Source organism: Aspergillus karnatakaensis (assembly GCF_047715665.1).
Source record: "Aspergillus karnatakaensis strain CBS 102800 unplaced genomic scaffold BJY04scaffold_46, whole genome shotgun sequence".
In the NCBI taxonomy this organism is placed as follows: Eukaryota; Fungi; Ascomycota; class Eurotiomycetes; order Eurotiales; family Aspergillaceae; genus Aspergillus; species Aspergillus karnatakaensis.
In genome coordinates this window covers 246,967-269,633 of record NW_027395758.1, presented here as the reverse complement: position 1 = coordinate 269,633, position 22,667 = coordinate 246,967, and the positions used below count along the sequence as shown (strand labels likewise).

Genomic DNA, 22,667 nt, shown 5'->3' with positions numbered 1-22,667 from the left:
ACATTCGCCATCGATTGTTATCTCTCTTCCTTCTTCTTCCTTCTTCCTTCATCAACTCCATCCAAACATTCATCCACTTCAGTCTGTTGGAGGCATCTCTTCCTCATACAATGCCCCCAGACAGAGGGCGTGCATCGAGAGCATGTACCTCGTGCCGAAAACAAAAGACAAGGTGCTACGAATCCGGCCTCCCTGGCGCTGCTTGTCTTCGCTGTGACCGACTGAACCAGAGATGCTCTTTTTCTATTGACCTGGTCGAAGATGAGCCCACAGCATCTGAGCCAACCACCGGTGACCGCTTGCAGCGCCTTGAAAAGGCTGTCGCTCATCTTCTTGATAGACTTGGGGAGGATCCCTCGCAGCTTACCGATGGCCTCCCTGGACAGCACAACCGCAGCAATCAAGAATCAGACTCGGTTCGAAGAAGCAATGAATCTTCTGTCGCCCCGGTCATGGTGATCCGCGACCTGGCGGCTGATACAGGCATTGAGCTCCCAAATACAAACCAAGCAGTGCCGCTGGATGGGCTTGTTCCGTCGGATCTAGCTTTATCTCTCTTGTCGATATTCCAGGAGCATTACGGCCGCTGGGTCTTATTCGACCTGGATGAAGATGTTCACGAGCTGCTCGGGCGAGTGAAGAAGTCACCACTCCTTTTCAGCGCCTGTTGCTTGATAGCCGTACGCCATACGTCCCAAAGCCTAGCTGGCAATCTCGCCCCTAAGCTCTACGAAACCGCTCGCTCACTCATCCAGAGTGCCTTGTTGTTGTCATCGCAGCCGATGGAGTTCTTCCAAGCTGCTCTTATTCTTTGTATGTGGTCAACCACTGTCGGACAGGTGCCGCTTAGCATTGACAGCTGGCTATTGAGTGGATTCGCTTTGCAGCATTGTCAATCGAGTCCGCTATTCTCGGCAATCCTAGGTTCGTCTTCCGGCACATCGGGGTATGACAGAGTCACACTAGATCGCTGGTTCCTGTGGAATCACCTCTGTCTCGTGCATCTCCACTACTGTGTTGGCACCAGTCGGAGGTCCATGCTGCAGGATTGGCAAATCGCTCGATGCCGCGCCATTGTCCACTCGGATCGCGCAACTAACTACGAACTGCGAATGGTCGCAGAAATCCATCTCTATCGTGCCGTCTACGAGATTCTTTCGGGCCCGATTGATATTGCGCAATCTACGGCAGGTTTGCAAACTTGGAGACAAGAGTGGCAATTGGTTCTGGAGCAGCCTAGAGCTCAATTTCTCATGATGGGCTTCCATTTTTCGCACCTACTATTATACGATCGATGCCTCAAAACAAAATCGGCTCGAGCACGAGAGTCGATCGTTTCTGAAATGATTTCACACGCGACTGCTATTATTAAGCTGGCCATGGATACTGTGGATGAACGCACCAGACATTTGAGCGACCACATCTACCACATGATCACGTTTGCTGCGATCACTATCTGCCGCCTCATTGGGAGCTCCGAGGGCCATTTGGGATCCAGTCATAAGGTCGACGAGCTGGACGCACTAATCTCCAGTCTAGTGCAATGGCTGCAGTCTATCGGCCTCCCATGCCATGCGGCACACACATTCGGGACCATCATCCTTCAGGTTCATCGAAAAGCGCGCCCTCCGCCAGACGCAGTACTCAACCCGACGCAACCGGAGGATATGCTCACGGATGAGTTTACGCGATATTATTTTCCGGAATTTCTTGGTGTTGGTGCCACTCCCAACGGCAGCTGGGACCTGGCCCCGAACTTTGCGTTCTTTCCACAGGATTACCCTCTGCCTGAGGAATTAAATTGACAATGAGATGACTATGAGCCATTGAAGCCGAACTGAAATTGTGCCAAACCTGGACACGAAGAGCTGAGACTAGTATTCAAGTTGCAATTTGTTACGATCCGATTATCTGACATTAGTTCCTCTGATCACATCCAATAAGCTGCTCAGCGACCAGTATAGCGCTTCTCCAACCAGCGAAAGAGCGGAAACACGATCCCACAGAATGCAAATGTCAACTCATGACCAATATTTGCACCCGAGTCACCGATCAGCTTGGCAATAGGCCCAACATACCAAGCGACCTTCATGCCCATGGCAGCTCCAAGGAAGCCAAACCCAAAGGCACCGATTGCCGCCCATCCGAATGGCAGGTAAAGCGGGTCATTCCAGGCATCCAGGTCATACCCTTTCCAGCCGCCTCGGAACATAAAATGTTCCTGCACTACCAGAGTGATATGAATGATGGTCCAATATCCGATGACACTGAGAAGGGTCTGCAGGGTGTCATCAAAATACTCTGCTGCGCAAGCACCAACAACAATGGCGGCCACGAATCCGAAGGTTACGAGCACGACTCGCGGGATACGAATGGCCCAAGGTCCAAAGTTTTGCGCGTGAAGGGCGAAGGAATAATTGTTCGGTATATTATTCTAGCCAGCGTTAGTGGACTCCATGGTTGGCAAGTGTGCTGCTTACTGGAATCGCGCTGAGCGCTGCAAGAATCATGAGGAACTTGCCAAACCCTCCGGCCGGTTCAAGAGCAGACTTGAGTAGACCTCCTACGCCATACTCTCCGTATGCTGCCTTCCACTTAGGGTTATTCAGCGTGCCAGAATACAGGGCCGCGCCCAGGGTCTGAACCAGCACAGTGGGCACAAAAATGCCGACATACGTAGCGCTGAATATCTTCCACCTTGGGGTGTTGACGGGCATGCGGACATTGTAGTCCGCAGAGCAGTTGATCCAAGAAACAGCAAACGAGAAAATGCTGGCCATGAATGTGAGGACCGGTGCCGCTTTGTTTGCACCGCTAGTCGTGCTATGATCGGCTCCCGTCAAGTGCGAAGCCCCAGTCCCAGCAGCAGCGCACCACACAATGAGAGGTGGAATCCACGCGAAGACATCGAGACGATGAATCCAGCTGATGCCGAGGGCACAGATTACCCAGACCACGGTACAGATGATAATGACCCCGGCCCATGTCGGGCATTGGCCGTCTGACAGTGCGTTGAGCACGACTGCTCCTGAAATCGAGTTGATCGCGTTCCATCCAGTTGTTGCGATCATAGAGAATATCACGACGAGGATATTTCCCCAGTATCCAAAGGAGTAGCGCCTGAACAGTCAGTAGAGCCTCGGCATGACGGTTCATTCGACGTACGAAAAAGTGGTCATTCGTAATCCGGTCAAGCCAAATGCAGCTGTCCACGCGGGTAGCAGGTTGGCGACAACGTTGATCACCAAAATGACTGCAAAACTGTCCCAGAACGGAAGGCCCAGTGCACCTCCTAGAGATCCAACATTGAGCGTCGCGACCGCCATGTTCGCGCTCATCCTGTACCTGTTAGCTCAGTCATTAAAGTGCTGGCCGACATACCAGAAGGTGCACGCGTTCCAGAACTTGGTGGTGTTGTGCTGGCGGTCTTCATCCGTGACTCGCTCGATCCCCTTCATCTCAATTTGAAGCTTCGACATAATCCACGAACGACGGTCCTCTGGTTCGAATGCGGAGACCCCATCTGGGGCGCTCTTCTCCACTGAGCTGCGTTTGTCGTGTTCCATTGTCGCCATTTCGGGGGTTGTCCTGATGAGATGCAACCAACACCGGCAGGGAACCCATTCTATATCTATTATCCCCCCTATCTAGCTGTTTTGCTTCTTCCACCACCGCGGCATCCCGATCATCAATCAATGTCGTTTCTTGCGATAACGATGGCGTGCTTATCTTGCCGCCGGTATGCCGCGGCATGCCGGTCCTAGGGCAAATCCATACAAATTCTAGCTTGCCCCCAAGATTTGTCGCGAGATAAATTGCCTGGATCCTGCAGCTGCTATTGCTCTTATTGCTCAATTCTTAATTGCGCGATCGTTATGGAACAGCACACCTTCCGCCGTCGTGGTCTCGGCCTGCGTGGCGCCGATGACCGCGTCTCCCCCGGCTATGTCCTCTACGCACCGCTTACCTCACGTACAGCGCACTTGGTCTCGACGACTGGTAAGGAAGTCCACCGTTGGACACTCCCTCACCGTGCCGGTCGCCATGCGAGGATCTTACCGAACGGCAATCTCGCCTACAACGGTGTCCACCCTGACTCGCCCAATCTCTTTCCTATGTGGAAGAAGTACTGCGGTGGTGTGATGATGCAGCTAAACTCTGAAGGCGAGGTCGTACGCAAATATTCTGACCCGCACGCTCACCACGACCAAAACCACCTCAATGACGGGACCCTTCTCTATACGACTCTCGAACCGCTCACGCCCGAGGAAGCCTCCCAGGTGCGCGGCGGCATCCCCGGAAGTGAAGCGCCAGACGGAACGGTCTACGCCGACTGTATCAAGCTTGTCAATCCGTGGTCTAAATCCAACGACTCATCCTCATCCGACTTTGAAGGCACGGGCACAGGCGGCGCAAAACTCCTATGGTCCTGGCGCGCCATCGACCACCTCGACCTCGACATCTTCAAACAGCACCAAGATTATCCACGCGAGCATTGGCCGCTGATCAACAGCGTCGCACTCGATAAGGACGGAAACATCATCGCGTCCTCCCGAAACACCTCCTCCGTTTTCATCCTCAGCCGCGCAACCGGAAAGGTGATCTGGCATCTCACGTCCCCGATCGTGAACCAGCAGCACTGCGCTCACGAAATCAACGAATCCGGCGACCTCCTCATCCTCGATAATGGCGTCTTCCGGCCCGGCCTGGCCGTCCCCTTCTCCCGAGCCATCGTCGTTTCTCGAGAATCCAAACAGATTACCTGGGAGTATAAAGACCGAACAACAGGCGGGCTGGGTTTCTTTACTCCGTTCATGGGCTCAGCGCTGCTATTAAGTAATCAGAATGTGCTTATCGCCGAGGCAGCGACGGGGCGGATTTTCGAGGTTACAAAGGAAGGAGATGTGGTTTGGGAATTTGCTGTGCCGCAATTGAGCGATTATAAAGCTGTTATGGGTGAGAGGGATCTGGAGGAGATGGAGAAGATTGGGTTTTCGTATGAGAGTAATGCGGTTTTCAGGGCGTATAAGTATACGCCGGAGGAGGTTCCCTGGTTAGATTCTGAGAGTAATTAGTTATAGGTATTGTTCTATTTGCTCTAGCTGTGGTCACAGAGATATATTTCTCGCATGACCTTGATTTTGACCACGTGAGTTCAATGAGAGTCAGGTGGGCCAATCTCACAATCTTTCTTCCCGTTATCAACATCTTTTCATCCATAAAGCCCCTGTTGTTCTGCCTATCGCTGAGGTTGATAGATTTGAAGCCAAAGAAAGGACATCCTGTTCGCAGTGAAGCTTGGTGGCTGACGTGTTCCCCTCACCGATCGCCCCGCATCCTTATCGCTTCTTCGCTTCAACTACCTCCAACTGCGTATACCATCGCAAACAATTTGTCTCAGACTGCACTATAGAAAACTGCTAGAAAGCCAAGAGAATGGCTGTTACTGTGATATCATACCCCCCGCTGGGTCAAGTAACAAGCCTCAGCACCGAAAAGGTGCGCCCGTCCCTTCCCCGCACCAAGCCAGCCAGCTAAACAAGAGCAGATACAATTCACAGCCCTCTTAGAATCCACCTCGACTCAAAAATGGGAAGTACAGATCTGGCATAACATCGGGGTCTCAGAGTGGACTGCTCTTCCTCTCGAGAAATCACCATCGACGACAGTCCCGCATTTAAGTGGCGGTCAAGACGGCACGCGACTTGTCTACACGGGTGAAATAATTCGGCCGGATTCAGGGACTGCGAGGTTCACTGTGCGATATCGAGGACGCCCCGATGATGATTGGCAGTGGGCGAATAATGCACAGCATCTTGGCGATGGGGAGTTGATATTCGTTTCATCGGATATTGTGGAGGTAGGCTCATCAGCGGAGGACTTTGCGAGGTATTTCGACAATCTATCACCGGACGTGACTGTCGGGAGTCGCAAGAGCGAGTCGCCCGGTGCGGCACTGTGGCATCTATCTGGGTCCGTGGACCCAGCATCAGAAGGTCAGTCCGGTGTGTTAAGTCTACCTCTCGGGACAGCGTCGTCTGTGTCTCGATTCTTTGCGTTAGTCCGCGTGTCGACGCCGTGGTTGGGTCCACGGCAGGGGAAAAGTCAACTTGCGTTGAACGAGGATGCCATCCTCGTCTCGTTTCTCCGGACGGACGGCGTGCATGTTGTGCTGCTGGGTGTCTCTGGGATAGATGACGTTCAAACGGTTCTTGGATCTGGATCCGACGGGGAGGTTGTTGTGAAGTCGCGCAATGACAACACTGCATCCGCCAGATTTCAAGTGCTGGCTGCGGCTGCTCCTGGGTTTGAGATTGCCATGAGTGCACTTATCTACGAGGCGCGGAAGCTGGTCAGGCCATATAATGTATCTCCTGGTGGTGTAGAAGCGCAATGGCTGTCAAGCTGGTATGACGGCCTGACATTCTGCACGTGGAACGCCATCGGCCAGAGCGTTACCGAAGAAAAGCTCATGTCTGCTCTCAATGACCTGAAGAGTAATGGCATAAAGATTAAAGGTCTCATCATCGATGACGGCTGGCAGTCCCTTGATAATGAAGGCGCCGGTGGCTGGCATCGCGGTATGACACGGTTCGAAGCAAATGACTCGTTTCCTAATGGCCTCGCAAGAGCAGTCTCTACAATCCGCGAGCAACATCCAAACATCGAGTACATTGCTGTCTGGCACGCCTTGCTGGGCTACTGGGGCGGAATATCTCCTACAGGCGAACTGGCAGCAGCATATAAGACCAAGGAAGTCCAGATCAACAGCACGATCCGCTCTTCCATCCTCGCAATCGACCCATCGGACATCCAACGGTTCTACAACGACTTCTACACCTTCCTCTCGTCAGCAGGAATCACCGGCGTCAAAGCAGACGCCCAATCCTTCCTCGACCTCCTCGTCGACCCCATCGACCGAAAGACCTTCACAACAGCCTACCAAGACGCCTGGTCCATCTCGTCACTGAGACATTTCGGCCCGCGCGTAATCTCCTGCATGTCGCAATACCCCCAACCAATCTTCCACTCCCAGCTCCCAACGACAAAGCCCACCATCGTAGTCCGCAACTCCGACGACTTCTTCCCGGACATCCAAGACTCCCACGCCTGGCACATCTTCTGCAACGCCCACAATGCCCTCCTAACCCGCTACCTCAACGTCCTCCCAGACTGGGACATGTTCCAAACAAGCCACCCCTACGCATCCTTCCACGCCGCCGCCCGATGCATCTCCGGCGGCCCGATCTACATCACCGACACCCCAGGCCAGCACAACCAAGCCTTAATCAACCAGATAACCGCACCGACCATCCAAAACACCACAATAATCCTACGCCCCAGCCTCGTCGGCCGAACCCTCGACATGTACAACGCCATCAACGAGTCCCCCATCCTCCGAATCGGCACGTACACGGGCCGCGCAAAAACCGGAAGCGGCATCCTCGCCCTCTTCAACGTCTCCGCCGCCAAAAGCTCAACCCTAACCCCCCTCTCCGCGTTCCCGGGGATCTACGCCAGCGACACCGAAAGCAGCTATATCGTGCGCGCCCACAGCACAGGCCATATCGCCGACGCGCTAACCGAATCCTCAATCCTAAGCACGAGCCTCGACGTCAGAGGGTGGGAAATCCTAACCGCGTACCCGGTGCACTCTATAAATTTCAAAAACGACCTCCCCACGCAGGTGTCGATTCTCGGACTCCTGGGGAAAATGACCGGTGTTGCGGCGCTGCTGAGCTCGGATGTGTATGTTGAGAGCAATGGGCGGTTGCGGGTTGATGTTGCGCTGAAAGCGCTGGGGGTGCTGGGGATCTATTTCTCGGATTTCGGGCGGTGGGATGTTGATGGGGATTTCATGGTGATGGTTTCTGGGCGGGCGGTGCCGAGGGGCGCGGTTTGGAGGGAGGGGGGGAAGGTGCTTGCGGTGGATTTGGAGGGGGCGTGGGGGGAGATGGGGTTGCAGGCGGGGTGGGGGAATGAAGTGAGGGTGTCGGTTTTTTTGAACTGATGGAGGACAACAGTGTTATGATAGCGGGCGTGGGGGGATAGAGTAGAGGGTTTACATTTTATATAGGCATTGTATCTGCATCTACTACGTCAAGACGGGATTCCAGCCCTTCCGAGGGATAAAACCATCTACGTCCTCGTTACGGAGGACATCACTACCTAGTCTCCCGGTAACAACACTCCGCTCAGCAGCCGGGCCACGGACGTAGAATGGGTCGAAGCCCGTCTGTTCGCCAGACTTCTTGTCAACACCGCGAACCCATCTTCTTCTCCCTGATGTGTTTCCAGTGTCTACAGACGAGTCCTTGCGTTCAGGAACAAACCCACTCCCCACGCGATCAAGCATGAGGAACCACCGGCGCTGATGAATCGAGCCGATATCATTGACAGAGCCGGGGTACGCGTTGTTCAGGCGGATGAGGTAGTCGCTGTTATTTCCGTTCCCTTCGGCGTCGGAGTGCTCAGCTTGATCTTCATCTTCAATCGTATCTCCATCTCCATCGCCATCTCCATGACCGTCTTGGGGTTTCCGCTTGCCGAGTATTCCTTTACCTTTTCCAGGAGCTGGTGATCTGTTCTGCGGCGTTGTAGGCGTCTCTGCCTCCGATTCGGACGTTGTGCTCGGCGCTTTGGTTATGATCGTCCTTCGTCGGCGCTTCTTCTTCGGTGTCGATGCTATGGAGGCTGGTGTGGCGGCAGACTTGAAGTCGGATTTGTCGCGGCGGAGGAAGACGGTGTAGTTGTTTGGGAGGCGGGTTCCGTGCAGGCGGAGGTGGATTTTGGACTATTGTGAGCGAGGAATATTAGCTATCATGTTGTCTGGGCTGGAATTAGAGTGTGAGGGGGGTAGTGGAGGGCAAGGAGACGTGAGACGCAAGACGTGAGGGGTGAGGGGAAGAGGGTTCAGGGGCTGGTCGCATGTGAGGGGAAGGAAAAAGTACGTTCTGAAAGGCTCTCCGCAGCTTCTCATTCTGGAGACTGCTACTATCAGTCAGTACCCCAGATGTAGTCGCTGGATCCGAGCCCGTGTCTGTATCTGTGTCTGTATCTGTGTCTGTATCTGTGGCTGTCGCTGGACCCGGACCACCACGCGGTCTATCAGGCAATACCTCGTATACGCCCGTGTCCCAGATAATCATACTCCCGGTCTTCTCACTGGCTGTTTCGATAAGGTGGTTCTATATCAGCGCGGATATTGCGCGTTAGCTGTTGTCGCTATCTTTTCCTCGGGAAAGTCCGCAGGAAGGGTGGCGCACCCAGAAACAATGCACTCTCGTCTCGGTCGCATTTCGGCTTAGCCGGCGGCTATTCGCATCCCCTGGTAATCCGTACATGATACTCCAGCTGAGCGAGCTGGAGTCGGAGAATTGGAGTCGGAGGTCATAGTGTGGTCCTGCGATGGGGTGGTCGTGTTGGTGGATGACGAAGTGGTGGCCGTTTGCGTGGAGATTTCTCGTGTACAGCTCTTTCCAGGCGTTAATTGGGAGGGGCGCGTGTGGAAGAGTATAGCTGGCTAGATGCGAGCTAATCCTCTGGAGGTGATCACCGTCGGGGATGGGCTCGGTGCCTGCCTCGAGGGCTGAGAGGGAGGTTGAAGGATGTGTAGAGTGTGCGGGGGTGGAGACGGAGTGGTTTAGGGGTGGTGGAGAGATTTCCTTTGCGAGGGTCGAGATTCGTCGACTGATCTTGTGGGTTACCTCGTGTTCTGCATCGTGCATCCTTCTCTCAGTCTCAGGCCTTCAGTCTTCGGTCATGTCAAGAGTCAACAGAACGGTCCGATCGCGTGAGGCACTGAGGAGTGAGCACAGAGAGTAGCCACCGACGTCATATCGAAGGAAGCCACCGCCTACAGAAAGCCCTAAGTCAAGACCAGCGTGGTATCAATGGTACGGTGGTGAGACGGTGATGAATGCCATGCAATTGACGGTGGATTGCGATGCAGAGACTTTCGTGCTAGGCTGATGCGCGGTTTTTCTCTCTTTCTCGGCATTGCGAGGTCGTCAGATTGTCCTTTAGGGCGGGAAATGCCGATGGACTGGAATGCGAGATTTACGATAAGATCAGTCTGGTTAGGATCTGCTCCTTGATTCTCCCTCTGGGTAGATAAGAGAGAGACCGCGGTTTCCACTGCTTCATCCAGCTAGCCAGGTGGAAAATCTCGATCGCATGTTCCCTGATAAGACTGCATGAGCCATTCCTGCAGCCTGCTGCAAGCGGCGAAGCCGAGAGGGTCGCTGTCAGAGTCAGCATGCTGTACATTCCAGAACGATAGGATGCTACCGCCCCTGGGAATCAATGCCTATTCCGTCCTTAGACTGGCTCAGCCTGATAGGAAAACAACCGTACAATCCTGCTGCACGGCAGTCCGTGAGTTACGGACAGAAACAACCGAATCCTGCCTTTTGACGGGCTAAGCGCACCCAATCCACAATAAATTACCTCCAAGCCACCCCATGGATACGACCAGTGGGAATCCTCCTGATTTGCCCGGCAGCCTCTGCCCCAGTCTGCCAAACACGCCGGCCCCCGCGTTAACCCCCATGCGGCAAGTCCAAGGTCCATCGCGTGCAGACTGGGGCACTAGCCTTCTCCAGAGCTAGTGGGATAGGTTGAATCTATGGACGACCTTCTCAGCGTCCTATCCCAGCCCAGAGAGAGAAAACGGGTGGTTTTTTAAAATTGCCCTCGCTGCGCAGGTTCAAAATGTAACCTGCAGCGCAGTCGTGGGGGGTTAAATTGAGGCGATTCCCACGTTTTTTTGTCCTTTTTCTCCGATCGTTTTTTGTCCCGGTTTCTTTTTTCGTTTTTGTTGCGGGTTTAGACTCCGTTCTGCATAGAGACACCCCAGATAGGGCACGACAGCATCATGAGTTCCAAAGAGGACACTGAGAAGGGAACCCCCGACTATGGCCCTGACATTCACGCCGAGGCCGTCCGCGAGACCTCGTCCGGTCTGCACCGTCGCCTTAACAACCGTCATATCCAATTGATCACCATCGGCGGTGGTATCGGAACCGCAATCTTCGTCTCGATCGGGTCTGCGCTCTCCAAGGGTGGACCCGGGTCGCTCTTCCTCGCATACACAATCTACTGCTGCTTCCTGGCGATGGTGAACAACTGCCTGACGGAAATGTCGATCTACATGCCAGTGAGCGGAGGCTTCATCCGCCTTGCGGGGAAATGGGTCGACGATGCTTGGGGCTTCATGGCGGGGTGGAACTTCTTCCTCTACGAGGCGCTGCTCATTCCGTTTGAAATTACTGCCATTACAATCACCCTCGGCTTCTGGAGAGACGACATCCACCCGGCCGCGGTTTGCGGTGCTTGCATTGCGCTCTACGGGTATGCTTTACTCTTATCCAATCTTTTTCTAAGCCCACTCACTGATCATGCTAACTGCACCAGAATCCTCAATGTGCTCGCCGTCAAAACCTACGGCGAATCCGAGTTCTGGCTCTCCGGTGGCAAAATCATCCTCATCTTCATGCTCTTCTTCTTCACCTTCGTCACCATGGTCGGCGGGAACCCGCAGGGCGACGCCTACGGCTTCCGCTACTGGAACAACCCCGGCTCCTTCGCCGAGTATCTCTCCACCGGAAGTCTCGGTCGATTCGAGGGTTTCCTCGCCTGTCTCTGGTCTGCAGGCTTCGCCTGTGTCGGTCCCGAATACATCTCCATGGTGGCGGCCGAAGCCAAGCACCCGCGCCGGTACATCTCCAACGCCTTCAAGACCGTCTACTGGCGTTTCGGCATCTTCTTCATCGGCTCCGCGCTGTGCTGTGGGATCGTCCTCCCCTACAACAACGAGAAGCTGTTCGATGTGCACCGCGGCAGCGGGACCGGCAGCGGCACCGCCAGCGGCAGTCCGTATGTGATTGCGATGACGAATCTCGGAATCGACGGGCTGCCGCACCTGGTCAATGCGCTCTTGATCACCTCGATCTTCAGCGCGGGGAACACATACACCTACACGGCGACGAGAATCCTGCACTCGCTTGCCCTGGAGGGCCGCGCGCCGCGTGTGCTCCGGAATTGCACGAAGCAGGGCGTGCCGATCTACTGCTTCCTGGTCGTGATGGTCTTCCCGTTCTTGAGTTTCCTGCAGGTTAGCAATTCGTCGAATACGGTGCTTACCTGGATGACGTCGCTGATTACCGCGGCGGGGATTATTAACTACGTTGTTATCACGGTCACGTATTTGTGTTTCTATCGCGCGACTAAGGCGCAGGGGTTTGATCGCTCGACGCTCCCTTACTGCGGGTGGTTCCAGCCGTGGTCGGGGATTTTGGGGTTCGCGTGGATGTTTACGGTTGTCATGGTCTTTGGGTATGAGTCGTTTACGCCGTGGAATTTGGATTCGTTTTTCACGAACTATACGATGGTTTTGCTGGCGCCGGTGCTGTATATCGGGTGGAAGCTTGTCAAGAGGACGAAGTTTGTCAGGCCTCATGAGGCAGACCTCATCTGGGAGGCACCGGAGATTACGCGGTATGAGGAGGAGTTGGCGCTTATTGAGGCGCCGACGGGCTTCTGGGAGGAGGTCCTGGGGCCGCTGTGGTGGGGGAAGTGGCTGAAGAAGAGGGCTTGATTGTTCTTCTATCTTCCTGGAGACTTAGATTTGTTTTAATCCTGTCTATACTCTGCTCTACCTGCTATGCACAGGCTATATATTTATATATATGTATATGATCTGGGGATTAGTCAATCTTGATGGTTAGCTTCCCGAAGTGCTTCTGCGCCCACTGTTCTTCGTCAGTATATCTACCCCCTGTAATGATTGGGAGAGAATACTCACCATATACTCATACGCCTCCCTCGCCTGATCAAGCGTGAAGACCTTCTCATCAACAACCGGATGGATATCACTCGCCTCCACAGCCTTGACCATATCCTGCATCAGCGCCTTGCTACCAACATACACCCCGCGAACGGTACAAATGCTGCTCAGCGTCTGCAGCACATTCGGGATCGTCTTCGGGTCCACCCCGCCCAGGAATCCAATAATGCTAATCACACCCTCGAACTTGATCGCCTTGAAGGACTGTTCGAGCGTGCCGGCTCCGCCGACCTCAATGATGTGGTCCACGCCGACGTTGTCGCGGGTGAGAGAGCGTGCGACCTCGCCCCAGTTGGGCTGGTCTTTGTAGTTGAGGACGTGGTCGGCGCCGAGGTCTTTGAGTTTCTTGCTCTTTGCTTCGGAGGAGGTCGTTGCGATGACGGTTGCGCCGGCGGCTTTGGCGAACTATATTCGTCAGCTATTAGCATCTTCCATCGGGCCGTAGGATGGAGGACAAAAAGAGAACATACCTGCAACGCGAAGATGCTAACGCCGCCCGTCCCCTGCACGAGCACCGTTTGCCCCGGAAGCAGCGGCTTCAGTCCAAACAACGCATTCCAGCTGGTCAACCCAGCACAGGTCAACGTGCTTGCTTCGAGAGGGTTTAGATTGCTCGGCGCCCTCACGACGCCATTCTCGTTGAACACGCCGTACTGTCGGAGTGTACCGTCGACGACACCGCCAAGACCGGAGTTCGAGGCTGCGAAGTCGACGGCGCCGTACTGGTGTGCTTGGTTGAAGAGTGTCACGATTTTGTCGCCTTTCTTGAATTGCGAGACTTTGCTGCCGGTTTCGATGATTTCCCCGGCGCCGTCGGAACCTGGGACGACGGGGAGGGAGAGGGGGAAGGGGTATTTGCCCTGGAGAGTATACTGGTTAGTTTCGTGTGGTTGAGGAGGAAATGGAGAGGACGGACCTTGGGGATGACCAAGTCTCGGTAGTTCAGAGAGGCAGCATGGAGCTTAACCAGGACTTCGTTCTCGCCGACCTTGGGGACGGGGGCGTCGTCGTACTTGAGGCCGTCAAAGTCGTTGTCCTTGTTCTGGACGGACCATTGCTTCTGCGTAGAGGGGGCCATGGTGTTTCTTTGGAGAATTTCCTCGCGATTTACCGATAGAATTGGACGGCAAGGTAGAGAAAGGATTTAAGCTTAAGTAGAGGGGCAGCTCTCCGTTGATTTATAAGAGAGCCGTGCTCAGCCGAAGCTGTGCAGCTCCATCTTGACGTAATTCAGTCGTGCTCCACTCTCTGCTCAAATAATTCGACTGGCATGATTCATGATTCAAGATTCTCAATGGTCTAACGGTCGAGTGGGGAGTGTCCTTTTATACCTAGCTGACGGGGATATCTGAAACGCATCCTGGCATTAGTTGCGTGCATTAATCCTGCAGCTGCAGCTGCAGCCACTACGTAGCTCTGCCTCCCGCTACGTCATCCCAACTCTATATAAACCTGCCTTCCACCACCACACACCACTTTCTTCTCAATCCCCCCTCCTTCCTCTCCAATTTGCAACACAAAAGACACCCGGCATAATGTCCCTCAACACCGTAACCTCAGGGCTCGGTGCCCCCCTATCCGAAACGACCAACACGGTCTCCAACACGGCCACCTCGGCGACCAAACCGGTCACCAACACCGTCAAAGACACCACCTCCAACCTCCCCGGCACCTTCCCCAAAGATGAACCCCCAACCAACCAGAAAAACAACGTCACAATGCCCTCCTGGTCCTCCATGTGGTCCAACTTCACCACCTGGCTGAAATCGCTCATCCCGCGCGGCGTCGACATCTTCGAGACTGCCGTCCGCCGATTCATCAACTGGCTGATTCCGCCGCAGCGACAGGCGGAGATGTACAAAACCGCAATGGACCATCCGATTGCCGCGACGTTTTTGGCTTGCCAGCTGCTCTGTGTCGGGATTCCGCTTGTGTTGTTTGTTGCGGGGACGTTGATTTTCGCCGCTGTCGCGATGATTGTTTGGGTTGTGCTTTCGCTGCTGATTCTCGGTCCGATCTTCCTTGTTGCGAGTCTGCTGGGTGTGGGGCTCTGGGGCTGGGGGTGGTTCTTCTTTGGGCTTGTTTGGTGGCTCGATAGGCTGGTTTTGGGCGGCATGATGAATCGGTTCTGGGTGCAGCAGATGCAGGCTAGGAAGGCTGAGGAGGAGGCGGAGGAGAAGGCGAAGCAGGGGGAGACAGAAGAGAAGGAGACGAATGAGGAGAAGAGGGATGGATGAAGGGGAAGGGTCGGTTGTCAGGGCTGTTGATGGTTGTTCTTTTCAGACGGTTGTATGAGTGTGATGAGCTTTTCGATGGTCAGTGGTTCTTTGGCGAGTATTGTTCATGTGTTGCTTTACTTTCTCTTTCTAGTGGTTTAATGAATGGATGGGGGTGTCTATGATGTTACAGTATTGCTTGCGCGCGGTGGAGAGCCGATTGAGAGTAGGCCTTTCCTTACCTTAGTCTTCGGAGTGGTTCTCGGAGAGTGTCAAGGAGGCGAGTTTGGACGAGGGGGGCTTCTAGTTCGCCTAGTGCTGGTGCAGGTGAGCAATCAGATGGTCATTGAAGCTATCTGCGGCCAGAGGCGACATTGAGTCTCCCTCAATGGTAAGCTACGACTGACAGACTCGTTCCCAGACGCGGTCAAGCTCTGTATCAACAACATCCCCGCGACAGACAAGAATATCTAGCGCCATCAGGGTGAACAGTGTACTGCCGCTCTCTGGCCAGCCCAACACAAACCAGCCGCATTCCTCCGCAAATTCTGACATGTCTTCCCCCCAGGACCCGGTGTCGAACCACTGTATCAAAGTGGATAGACCGCTCTCTATCAAATCGGTCCGGCACTTGGTGATCGCACCCGACCTTGCACCCTGTTCCCAGCCGGCCTCAAAGCTGATGACCCGTGGTCCACAAGCTACCTCGCGGAGCATCTCTTGCTGCCTGGTCTTTGCCCCGGACCAGAAGGTGTACCAAACGCTGGTCATGGTGCCAACCGTCATGTAATCCAGGAGGAGGGCATTAGCGAACATCCACGCTATACAATCGTTCACTCGCTCCTTCACCCTGCTCCGACTCTCTCCCGCAGCTATGCATTGTAGGATCATGTTGCCCGGCTCGCCGGACGCCAGATCGTCTCTCCAGTCAAACAGGTCATGCACCGTCCGTGTCGCCAAACACCCACTGATATCAGTGCAATACCAATATCCCTCGACATGCCCATAGCCACAATCCGCCACCAGCGCAACGAGGCGCGTCGTAAGGTCCGGTTGAATCATCGGCGCGTCCCAAAACTCCGGGTCTGCTTTCCAGTCTCGGGCCTTTTGCGCATATGCCTCCACGTTGATCCGCATCTCCGCGGCGACAGGGCATGTGTAGCCAGGTCGGCTGATATGCTCAATCCATTCCTTTAGCCCCCCGTCGTCACGCTCGTAGGCACAAGGCGTGTATGCGCTTACAAGCTCGCGCAGGCACTGGGCAGTCGCGGTCACTGAGGTCTCTAACCAGTAGTAGATGGCAACACCAGCGTAGTGCGTCATGGTGCTGTGGGGAAGACCCATTGCCTCCTCTCGGTATCTCTCTGTCTCACTTCCGAGTCGCGATGGCTTAGGACGCATTCTCTGGAGACCCGCCACGTTGAACCGAACGGGCGCTTTGCTGCCGCAGGTGCATCCGGGTGTGAGCAGGCCAATCGGTCCACGAAGCTTTGCGCGGCGAACCGGGCAGAACTCATCTGCATGGAGCTGCTTGTCTGCAGCCGGACATCTGCGCAGTGGTGCACAGAGACATGAGCTCGCGGCGCCAACGCTCATCTTTCGACGATGTAGTGCTAGTCGTAACTGTGCGGCTGCGCGCAGGGCGGCGGTTGACAGCTTTGGATGTTCGCGCGCGCAGTTTTCAGCCGCTACCAGAGCCCTCACCAGGACCCCTTCGTCGCCTCTCGTACATGTGATTGCCTCCGCCCAGTCGCGCTTGGATTCGATCACACGGTCGCAGTGGCTGTCTACAACCCCCCATTTACATGCTAGGCAGTAGGCGTCGTTCTTGCCATTCACTCCCACCTGGCAACCATTGTTTTGTCCTGGTAGCATATTTGCTGGAACAACTGCCTGAGAGAAGATTAGCTAGATGGATGGTAGTTTCCGTGGGGTGCTGCTTTTCCTACCTTTGGGAAAGATACTGCGTCTGGTAGACCTGTCAACTGCGTGGAAGCCTACTGTTATCAAACCCGGAGGCAGCGTGCTATAGTATTTGTGTGATACGAAATAGTTCTGACCGGTCCTGTGTCTGCGGCAATTGATGGAGTATCCTCGACTAGGTTACAACGATCAATGATACCAGGTCTTACGCGTGTGATCGTAGATGGTACAATCTCGCCCTGTTACTTAGCGGTCAGCACTCTCAACAGCATACCCATAGCCAGGTAGTCACACCGGACGTTCCACCAACGGATGGGTTGCTACAAGGAATACCACCGTCAGTCTGATCCGCAGATTAACGTCCTCGGAGTAGAGATCATTGGACGATCGAGGTACTCTGAGTCTTATCTGCTGACACACACCTTTGGCCGCACAATAAAGTAGGTCTCCGGTTTGAGGTGTCAATCAGCCCCTCAATTACTCCCATAGTACTTGATCTCTTACCTCACACTAGGGCCTGGGCTGTGGAAGAAGTACCGCCGATCTCAATGCTTCTGCCCGTGCCGTTCCACTGGGCCCTCTCCCGTGAAGTACAGGAATACTGGTCCGTCGTCCCTTGCCCTTACTCTAGAGTAATAGGGCGATGTCCGACCTGGCCGGGGACATGGTGGCTATGTGTGGAATGTAACTTGTCTGCACCTTATAAGGGCGAGTGCCATGCCTTCATGCTGAGTCCAACCCCTGCTCTTTACGTTCATTGCCACTACTCTATTTGCTTTTCCTCAACCCCTATAGTTCTTTTCTCGGGGAGATTAAGTCGACCTGCTTTTGATCAACTCTTCGTACTAGGATTGCAGAATTGAATGCATCATCAAACTCCACGGTATGTAGTACAATGCCCCGTTTGGTGTTTTACAGGTACATCCTCGAGTGATGCCACTCAGCAACACCCCATGCCATGTACCTATATATCCTTCTGTACATTCCATCCTGCCCATCCCACAGCCATCGGCCATCAGCCATCTCAAGCCCGCCTCAAAACCACCATCCTCCCCCCTGTACTCTCCTCCTCCAAAATCCCAAACCCACCCAACCCAACAACATCCACAATCCCCTTGTCCTTCAAGTCCCCAATCACCCCCTCAAACCCTCCACTCTCCCAAACCCCCTCATGAACAGTCGCAACCACCAGTCCACCCTCCCTAGTCAGCCTGGCAAACTCCCCCAGCACCTCCGCCCCAACATGCCCCTTCGTCAGAGTCCCCACGCAAACAACAACATCATACCCCCCATCCTCCTTCTCAATCCCCTTTGTTAAATCTGCAATATCGAGATGGCGATATACACCCTTCTTGCGCGCGACGCTCAACATCCCCTCACTGAGATCGACACCGTCAAGCTCGAATTTCCCGGCCAGAGATGACCGGGTGAGACAGTCGCCGACTAGACCCGTTCCGCAGCCAGCATCCAGTATGCGGAGTTTATTATTGCATGAGAGTGAAGTAGAGAGGTTGTCTATGATAGCCTCTACGGCACGCCGCGGCGAGGCGTATCCGACGCTGTTGATGTCCGTGTCGTAAGCACCGGCCCACTCGTCGTAAAAGGTTTTTGCTTCGGAGGTTCCGGAGAGAGCAAATGCTCGGGGGAGGTAGTCGGTGATTCCGAAGGTGGGTGGGGGAGACATTCTGCAAATACAAGAAGCGATGAAGTGCTTCGGGGATAATTGCGGGGTTGCCCTTGATTTATATTGTCAAAATCGGAACTGTCCGGTCGGTTTCCCCGGCTAAATATATGGATGATTGTTGGAGATGGATTATGCTTGGTCTACCTCTGACAGTCTATTACACCTGCGAAACTAGCCCCATTTCCAACAACATGTTCCCCAGCAGGAGGAAGTAATAATCAGCATATACAAGACCGTGGTCTGCCCAGCGTCTTGAGGCGTGCTCATAGTTGCATACCGTTGCCCCGTTAAGGATTGTTTCCGGAACCTTGACTGCACGAGAGGCATTGCCGTTGGTATTGCCACTGACACCATTCGTATCCTTCCTGGTCGTGACAATCAAGGTACCCGGCTGCTTCAATGGCTCAGTCTCAGGACAAGTCTCCAGATCCGTCCCCGTCAGATCCACCCCAAATTCACCTACATCGGGCGTCATGTACCCCCTCACCGTCCCCTCGAGGATCCCCAACGCAGCGTCCAGATAGTGCCTCGCGGCCCCTTCATCCCCATCCTTCAGTTCCTGATAAAGCATCACAAGCCCACAAGCAGCCACCATCCCCGCAGAGGTATCCCTCGGCGTCCTCTCATTCACCGGCGCATCGAAATCCCAATACGGAACTCTATCCCCAGGAAGCCTCGACAAGAAATAATCCGCTAGCTCTCTCGCTGTAGTCAGGAACTCACTCTCCTTCGTCCACTGATACGTCTGCATGAACCCGAGGATCCCCCACGCCTGCCCCCGGCTCCAGCACGAGTCATTGCTATACCCCTGATGCGTGAATATAGCCTTCGGCGTCCCAGTCTCGGTATCGTAGTTGACAACGTGCGCGGTGCTCTTATCGTCCCTGATATGGTACTTCGCCGTTGTGCGGGCGTGGGCAATGGCTTTCTCGTAGAGTGATTGATCACCAGTCTCGTTCGCAACCCAGAACAGTAGCTCCAGGTTGAGCATGTTGTCGATGATAACGAGGAAGTCCTTTGAGGGGTCTGTGTAGGAGTATACCTTTGTATGGACTATGTCCCAGGACCGGAGTGACTGGACCTTTTCGTCGAATCGAGATGCGAGCGAGTGTGCGGCGAGAATCAGGCTGCTGTAGGCTTGGGGGTCGCGGTGGAGACTCCATGCTTTGAGAGCCCAGGGGGCGATCATGAAGCCGACGTCGTGGGTGTCGCGCTTTGTGGCGTTTTGGTGGAGGTTTGCGGTCCACCATTCGCTTAGGTGTTTGAGTTGGAGAGGGTGGAGAGTTGGCAGGCTGGGTTGGGTGGTAATGGAAAACCGGTACTTGAGCTGTCGCTCGAGGAGAAGGTATAGACTTCCTGGGAAGAAGCCGGATGTCCAGAAGTCGAGGTTGCGGTAGATGTAGGTTCCATCTTTGGCGGTTGTTTCGGGGTATAGGACGGGTGGGGTGGTGCTGCCGAGGGATTTGCGGGCGACGTGCCAGAGTTTGAGGGTGTTGGAGGGGCTGTATAGAGCCTCGAGGAGAGATTGTGGGATAACTGCCCTCTGAGAGCTTGATTTTAGGCGTTTGGATTTGTCGTTGGCGTGGGAGCCGTTCTTCAACGAGACGCCGTTGGCCTCTTCTAGGGCTCGCTTAGTAGCCTTCGCTTTTGCAGCCATAGCAGCGGCAATAGATTCTCCGCGGTGGCGTGGAGGAGAGTTTGAATTCCGGACTGACCATACCACATATAACAAGGTGCTGAATTAATATACAAATAAGGTGATATGCCCACCGGGGTAATTGCCGGACCCCCTCCGGTGGCCCTCCGGGCGATCTCCGGGGAAACCCCCACTCCCGTTTCTGTTCGCACCACGCGCCTCTCCAGAGCATGAAGGAGGTCTTCATAAACCATGGCCTCCACCCCGGATTCTACCCCAGACAGCATCTTTCCCTCCAAGACTTACCACTCACTGCTACCATGACCGACACCGTTGACGGCCGTAAGCCTGTCGAGACCATGCACGACGAGCATACTGGACCTGTCCCTGAGAAGGGTCTCAAGGGCGCTGCTGCCGACGACGAGACCGCTGCGTACACTACTGGTGCACCGGTTACCATTGACCCGGCGACGAACCGTCGATTGTTTTGGATGATCAATCGTCGCGTGCTGGTTTGCATGCTGGGGGTGAGTCTTTCCTTGTTGGCAGTCCAATGGTTCCATGCTGACAGGGTTTGTCTAGACATACTTTTGCCAATCTCTTGACAAAGGAACATTAGGGTTTAGTTCGATCATGGGTATCATGGATGACGCAGGTCTTGATGGCAATAAGTACAACTGGCTCGGTGAGTTTGACATCTGGATTCGGTGGATTTAGCTGAGACAAGCAGGAACAATCCTCTACATCGGTGTTTTGGTTGGAGAGTATCCGACCAACTTGCTTATCCAAAAGTTACCAGTGGCAAAGTATCTTGCTGGAAAGTGAGTACCTCTACCAAACTGATACGACGTTGCTGATGAAGTAGTGTCTTCCTCTGGGGAGTGGTGATTATGGTAAGTAGAAGTGCATATCGCAGGTATACTCAACTGACATCTCTCCTAGTGCAGTGCGGCTGCAACTAACTTCCCGGGTTTGATGGTTGTTCGATTCCTTCTGGGGTAAGTCTTGATTCATCTGTTATCGGACTACTTCTAACCAGCCAGTGTCTTCGAATCCTGCGTCCAACCGGCCTTCATCGTCATGACCTCCATGTGGTTCACCCGCCACGAACAAACCGTCCTCACCAGTCTCTGGTACTGCAGTACGTCTTCCATTACCATAATCATACACCGGTACAGTCACCTGACAGCCGTATAGTGACCGGGGTCCAATTAATGGTCGGTGGTATCCTCGCATGGGGCACATCCCACTATATCGGTCACGCGATCAAATCGTGGCAACTTCTTTTCCTCGTCCTGGGAGCTGCAACCTGCACCTGGGCCGTCTTTCTAGGCTGGTATCTCCCCGATAGCCCGATGACCGCAAAATGCTTCTCCGAGTCCGACAAACGACTCATGGTGGAGCGGGTCCGCGCCAACGACACGGGAATCCAGAACAAAAAGTTCAAGAAGTACCAGCTTGTCGAAGCTGTCACCGACCCGATTACATGGCTCTACGTGCTATTGCAGTTGAGCAGTACCTTGATTATCGGTGGATTGGGTGTTTTCTCCAACATCATCATCAAAAGCTTCGGGTTCACTACACTCCAAACGCAGCTGCTCAACATCGCACAGGGTGCTGTAACCATTTTAGTCATGATCGGTGGCGCATCCCTTGCGACGTGGAGTAAACAGACCGTGGGGATCATGCATTTGTGGACTTTGTACGTCTTCCTCAGTCCATCCATTTTCAATCTTGAATCATACATTGACTGGTTTTAGCCCCGCCATCGCCGGCACCGCAGTCATCTACAGCATCGCCCCAACAAGCTCCACAAGAATCGGCCTCCTAATAGCCTTCTACTGCACGCAGTTCATCCTCGCCGAGGGAAACCTGCTCTTCTCGCTAATCTCCCGCAACGTCGCGGGCCAAACCAAGAAATCGACCGTCCTGGCACTGACGTTTATTGCTTGGGCTGGTGGAAACGCCGCTGCCCCGCAGGTACGCTCTCGCCTCTCTCTTCTCTTCTCTTCCCTTTCCTTCCCTTTATTGTTCTACTATATAGCGTACAGCAGAGACTCATGTGCTAACGCAACCAGATCTTCCAATCCTCCGACGCCCCGCGCTACGCTAAAGGGTTTACAGCGCATTTCTGCCTTTACGGACTGTTTAACGTCCTCTTGTTTCTGTTGCGGGGGGCGTATATGAGACGGAATAAGGCGAGGAAGGTGGCGAATGCGGATGGTGGTGCTGGGGAGGATGGTGTTGAGGGGGCAGATAGGCACGCGAATGCATTCTTGGATCTGACGGATCGGGAGAATGGGGAGTTTGTGGTATGTTCTGCCTCTGTTTTCTTTTTCTTTTCTCTATTCTTTGATTAGA

General features: G+C 54.2%; 11 protein-coding genes across 11 annotated transcripts; 6 read left to right on the top strand and 5 right to left on the bottom strand.

The window, feature by feature from the left end:
* Positions 1 to 110: 110 nt before the first annotated feature.
* On the top strand, positions 111 to 1,805 carry BJY04DRAFT_221196 (Zn(II)2Cys6 transcription factor; the record flags this gene model as incomplete). The annotated part of the gene is made up of 1 exon (XM_073717042.1): positions 111 to 1,805. The coding sequence occupies one exon, from the start codon at positions 111 to 113 to the stop codon at positions 1,803 to 1,805; it is 1,695 nt and encodes a 564-aa protein (XP_073568288.1).
* A 62-nt stretch (positions 1,806 to 1,867) lies between these two features.
* Positions 1,868 to 3,725, bottom strand: BJY04DRAFT_113336 (purine-cytosine permease family protein). Its single transcript, XM_073708190.1, has 4 exons — positions 3,382 to 3,725; positions 3,166 to 3,339; positions 2,481 to 3,120; positions 1,868 to 2,434 (listed from the first exon to the last, which is right to left on the bottom strand). The coding sequence occupies exons 1-4, from the start codon at positions 3,573 to 3,575 to the stop codon at positions 1,949 to 1,951; spliced, it is 1,494 nt and encodes a 497-aa protein (XP_073568287.1). The 5' UTR covers positions 3,576 to 3,725; the 3' UTR covers positions 1,868 to 1,948.
* On the top strand, positions 3,607 to 5,206 carry BJY04DRAFT_113249 (ASST-domain-containing protein). Its single transcript, XM_073708187.1, has one exon. The coding sequence runs from the start codon at positions 3,876 to 3,878 to the stop codon at positions 5,073 to 5,075; it is 1,200 nt and encodes a 399-aa protein (XP_073568286.1). The 5' UTR covers positions 3,607 to 3,875; the 3' UTR covers positions 5,076 to 5,206.
* Position 5,207: 1 nt separating this feature from the next.
* BJY04DRAFT_113284 (putative raffinose synthase protein Sip1) lies at positions 5,208 to 8,193 on the top strand. Its single transcript, XM_073708189.1, has 2 exons — positions 5,208 to 5,499; positions 5,549 to 8,193. The coding sequence occupies exons 1-2, from the start codon at positions 5,437 to 5,439 to the stop codon at positions 8,009 to 8,011; spliced, it is 2,526 nt and encodes an 841-aa protein (XP_073568285.1). The 5' UTR covers positions 5,208 to 5,436; the 3' UTR covers positions 8,012 to 8,193.
* On the bottom strand, positions 8,054 to 10,024 carry BJY04DRAFT_113255 (uncharacterized protein). The gene is made up of 3 exons (XM_073708188.1): positions 9,267 to 10,024; positions 8,952 to 9,188; positions 8,054 to 8,794 (listed from the first exon to the last, which is right to left on the bottom strand). The coding sequence occupies exons 1-3, from the start codon at positions 9,726 to 9,728 to the stop codon at positions 8,096 to 8,098; spliced, it is 1,398 nt and encodes a 465-aa protein (XP_073568284.1). The 5' UTR covers positions 9,729 to 10,024; the 3' UTR covers positions 8,054 to 8,095.
* Positions 10,025 to 10,876: 852 nt separating this feature from the next.
* BJY04DRAFT_221191 (amino acid permease/ SLC12A domain-containing protein) lies at positions 10,877 to 12,598 on the top strand (the record flags this gene model as incomplete). Its single annotated transcript, XM_073717041.1, has 2 exons — positions 10,877 to 11,352; positions 11,416 to 12,598. The coding sequence occupies 2 exons, from the start codon at positions 10,877 to 10,879 to the stop codon at positions 12,596 to 12,598; spliced, it is 1,659 nt and encodes a 552-aa protein (XP_073568283.1).
* A 54-nt stretch (positions 12,599 to 12,652) lies between these two features.
* BJY04DRAFT_113243 (zinc-dependent alcohol dehydrogenase family protein) lies at positions 12,653 to 14,134 on the bottom strand. The gene is made up of 4 exons (XM_073708186.1): positions 13,764 to 14,134; positions 13,318 to 13,707; positions 12,806 to 13,252; positions 12,653 to 12,752 (listed from the first exon to the last, which is right to left on the bottom strand). Exons 1-4 carry the CDS (start codon positions 13,923 to 13,925, stop codon positions 12,708 to 12,710), a joined length of 1,044 nt encoding a protein of 347 aa, XP_073568282.1. The 5' UTR covers positions 13,926 to 14,134; the 3' UTR covers positions 12,653 to 12,707.
* A 139-nt stretch (positions 14,135 to 14,273) lies between these two features.
* Positions 14,274 to 15,594, top strand: BJY04DRAFT_196078 (lipid droplet assembly factor 1). Its single transcript, XM_073712314.1, has one exon. It carries the CDS (start codon positions 14,383 to 14,385, stop codon positions 15,082 to 15,084), a length of 702 nt encoding a protein of 233 aa, XP_073568281.1. The 5' UTR covers positions 14,274 to 14,382; the 3' UTR covers positions 15,085 to 15,594.
* A 2,416-nt stretch (positions 15,595 to 18,010) lies between these two features.
* On the bottom strand, positions 18,011 to 18,670 carry BJY04DRAFT_221187 (class I SAM-dependent DNA methyltransferase; the record flags this gene model as incomplete). The annotated part of the gene is made up of 1 exon (XM_073717040.1): positions 18,011 to 18,670. The coding sequence occupies one exon, from the start codon at positions 18,668 to 18,670 to the stop codon at positions 18,011 to 18,013; it is 660 nt and encodes a 219-aa protein (XP_073568280.1).
* Positions 18,671 to 18,827: 157 nt separating this feature from the next.
* On the bottom strand, positions 18,828 to 20,327 carry BJY04DRAFT_221186 (glycoside hydrolase family 88 protein; the record flags this gene model as incomplete). The annotated part of the gene is made up of 1 exon (XM_073717039.1): positions 18,828 to 20,327. The coding sequence occupies one exon, from the start codon at positions 20,325 to 20,327 to the stop codon at positions 18,828 to 18,830; it is 1,500 nt and encodes a 499-aa protein (XP_073568279.1).
* Positions 20,328 to 20,665: 338 nt separating this feature from the next.
* Positions 20,666 to 22,666, top strand: BJY04DRAFT_209321 (putative MFS transporter; the record flags this gene model as incomplete). Its single annotated transcript, XM_073714103.1, has 9 exons — positions 20,666 to 20,833; positions 20,889 to 20,991; positions 21,037 to 21,127; positions 21,172 to 21,199; positions 21,249 to 21,304; positions 21,350 to 21,447; positions 21,504 to 22,008; positions 22,067 to 22,286; positions 22,385 to 22,666. 9 exons carry the CDS (start codon positions 20,666 to 20,668, stop codon positions 22,664 to 22,666), a joined length of 1,551 nt encoding a protein of 516 aa, XP_073568278.1.
* Between the last annotated feature and the right edge of the window lies 1 nt (position 22,667).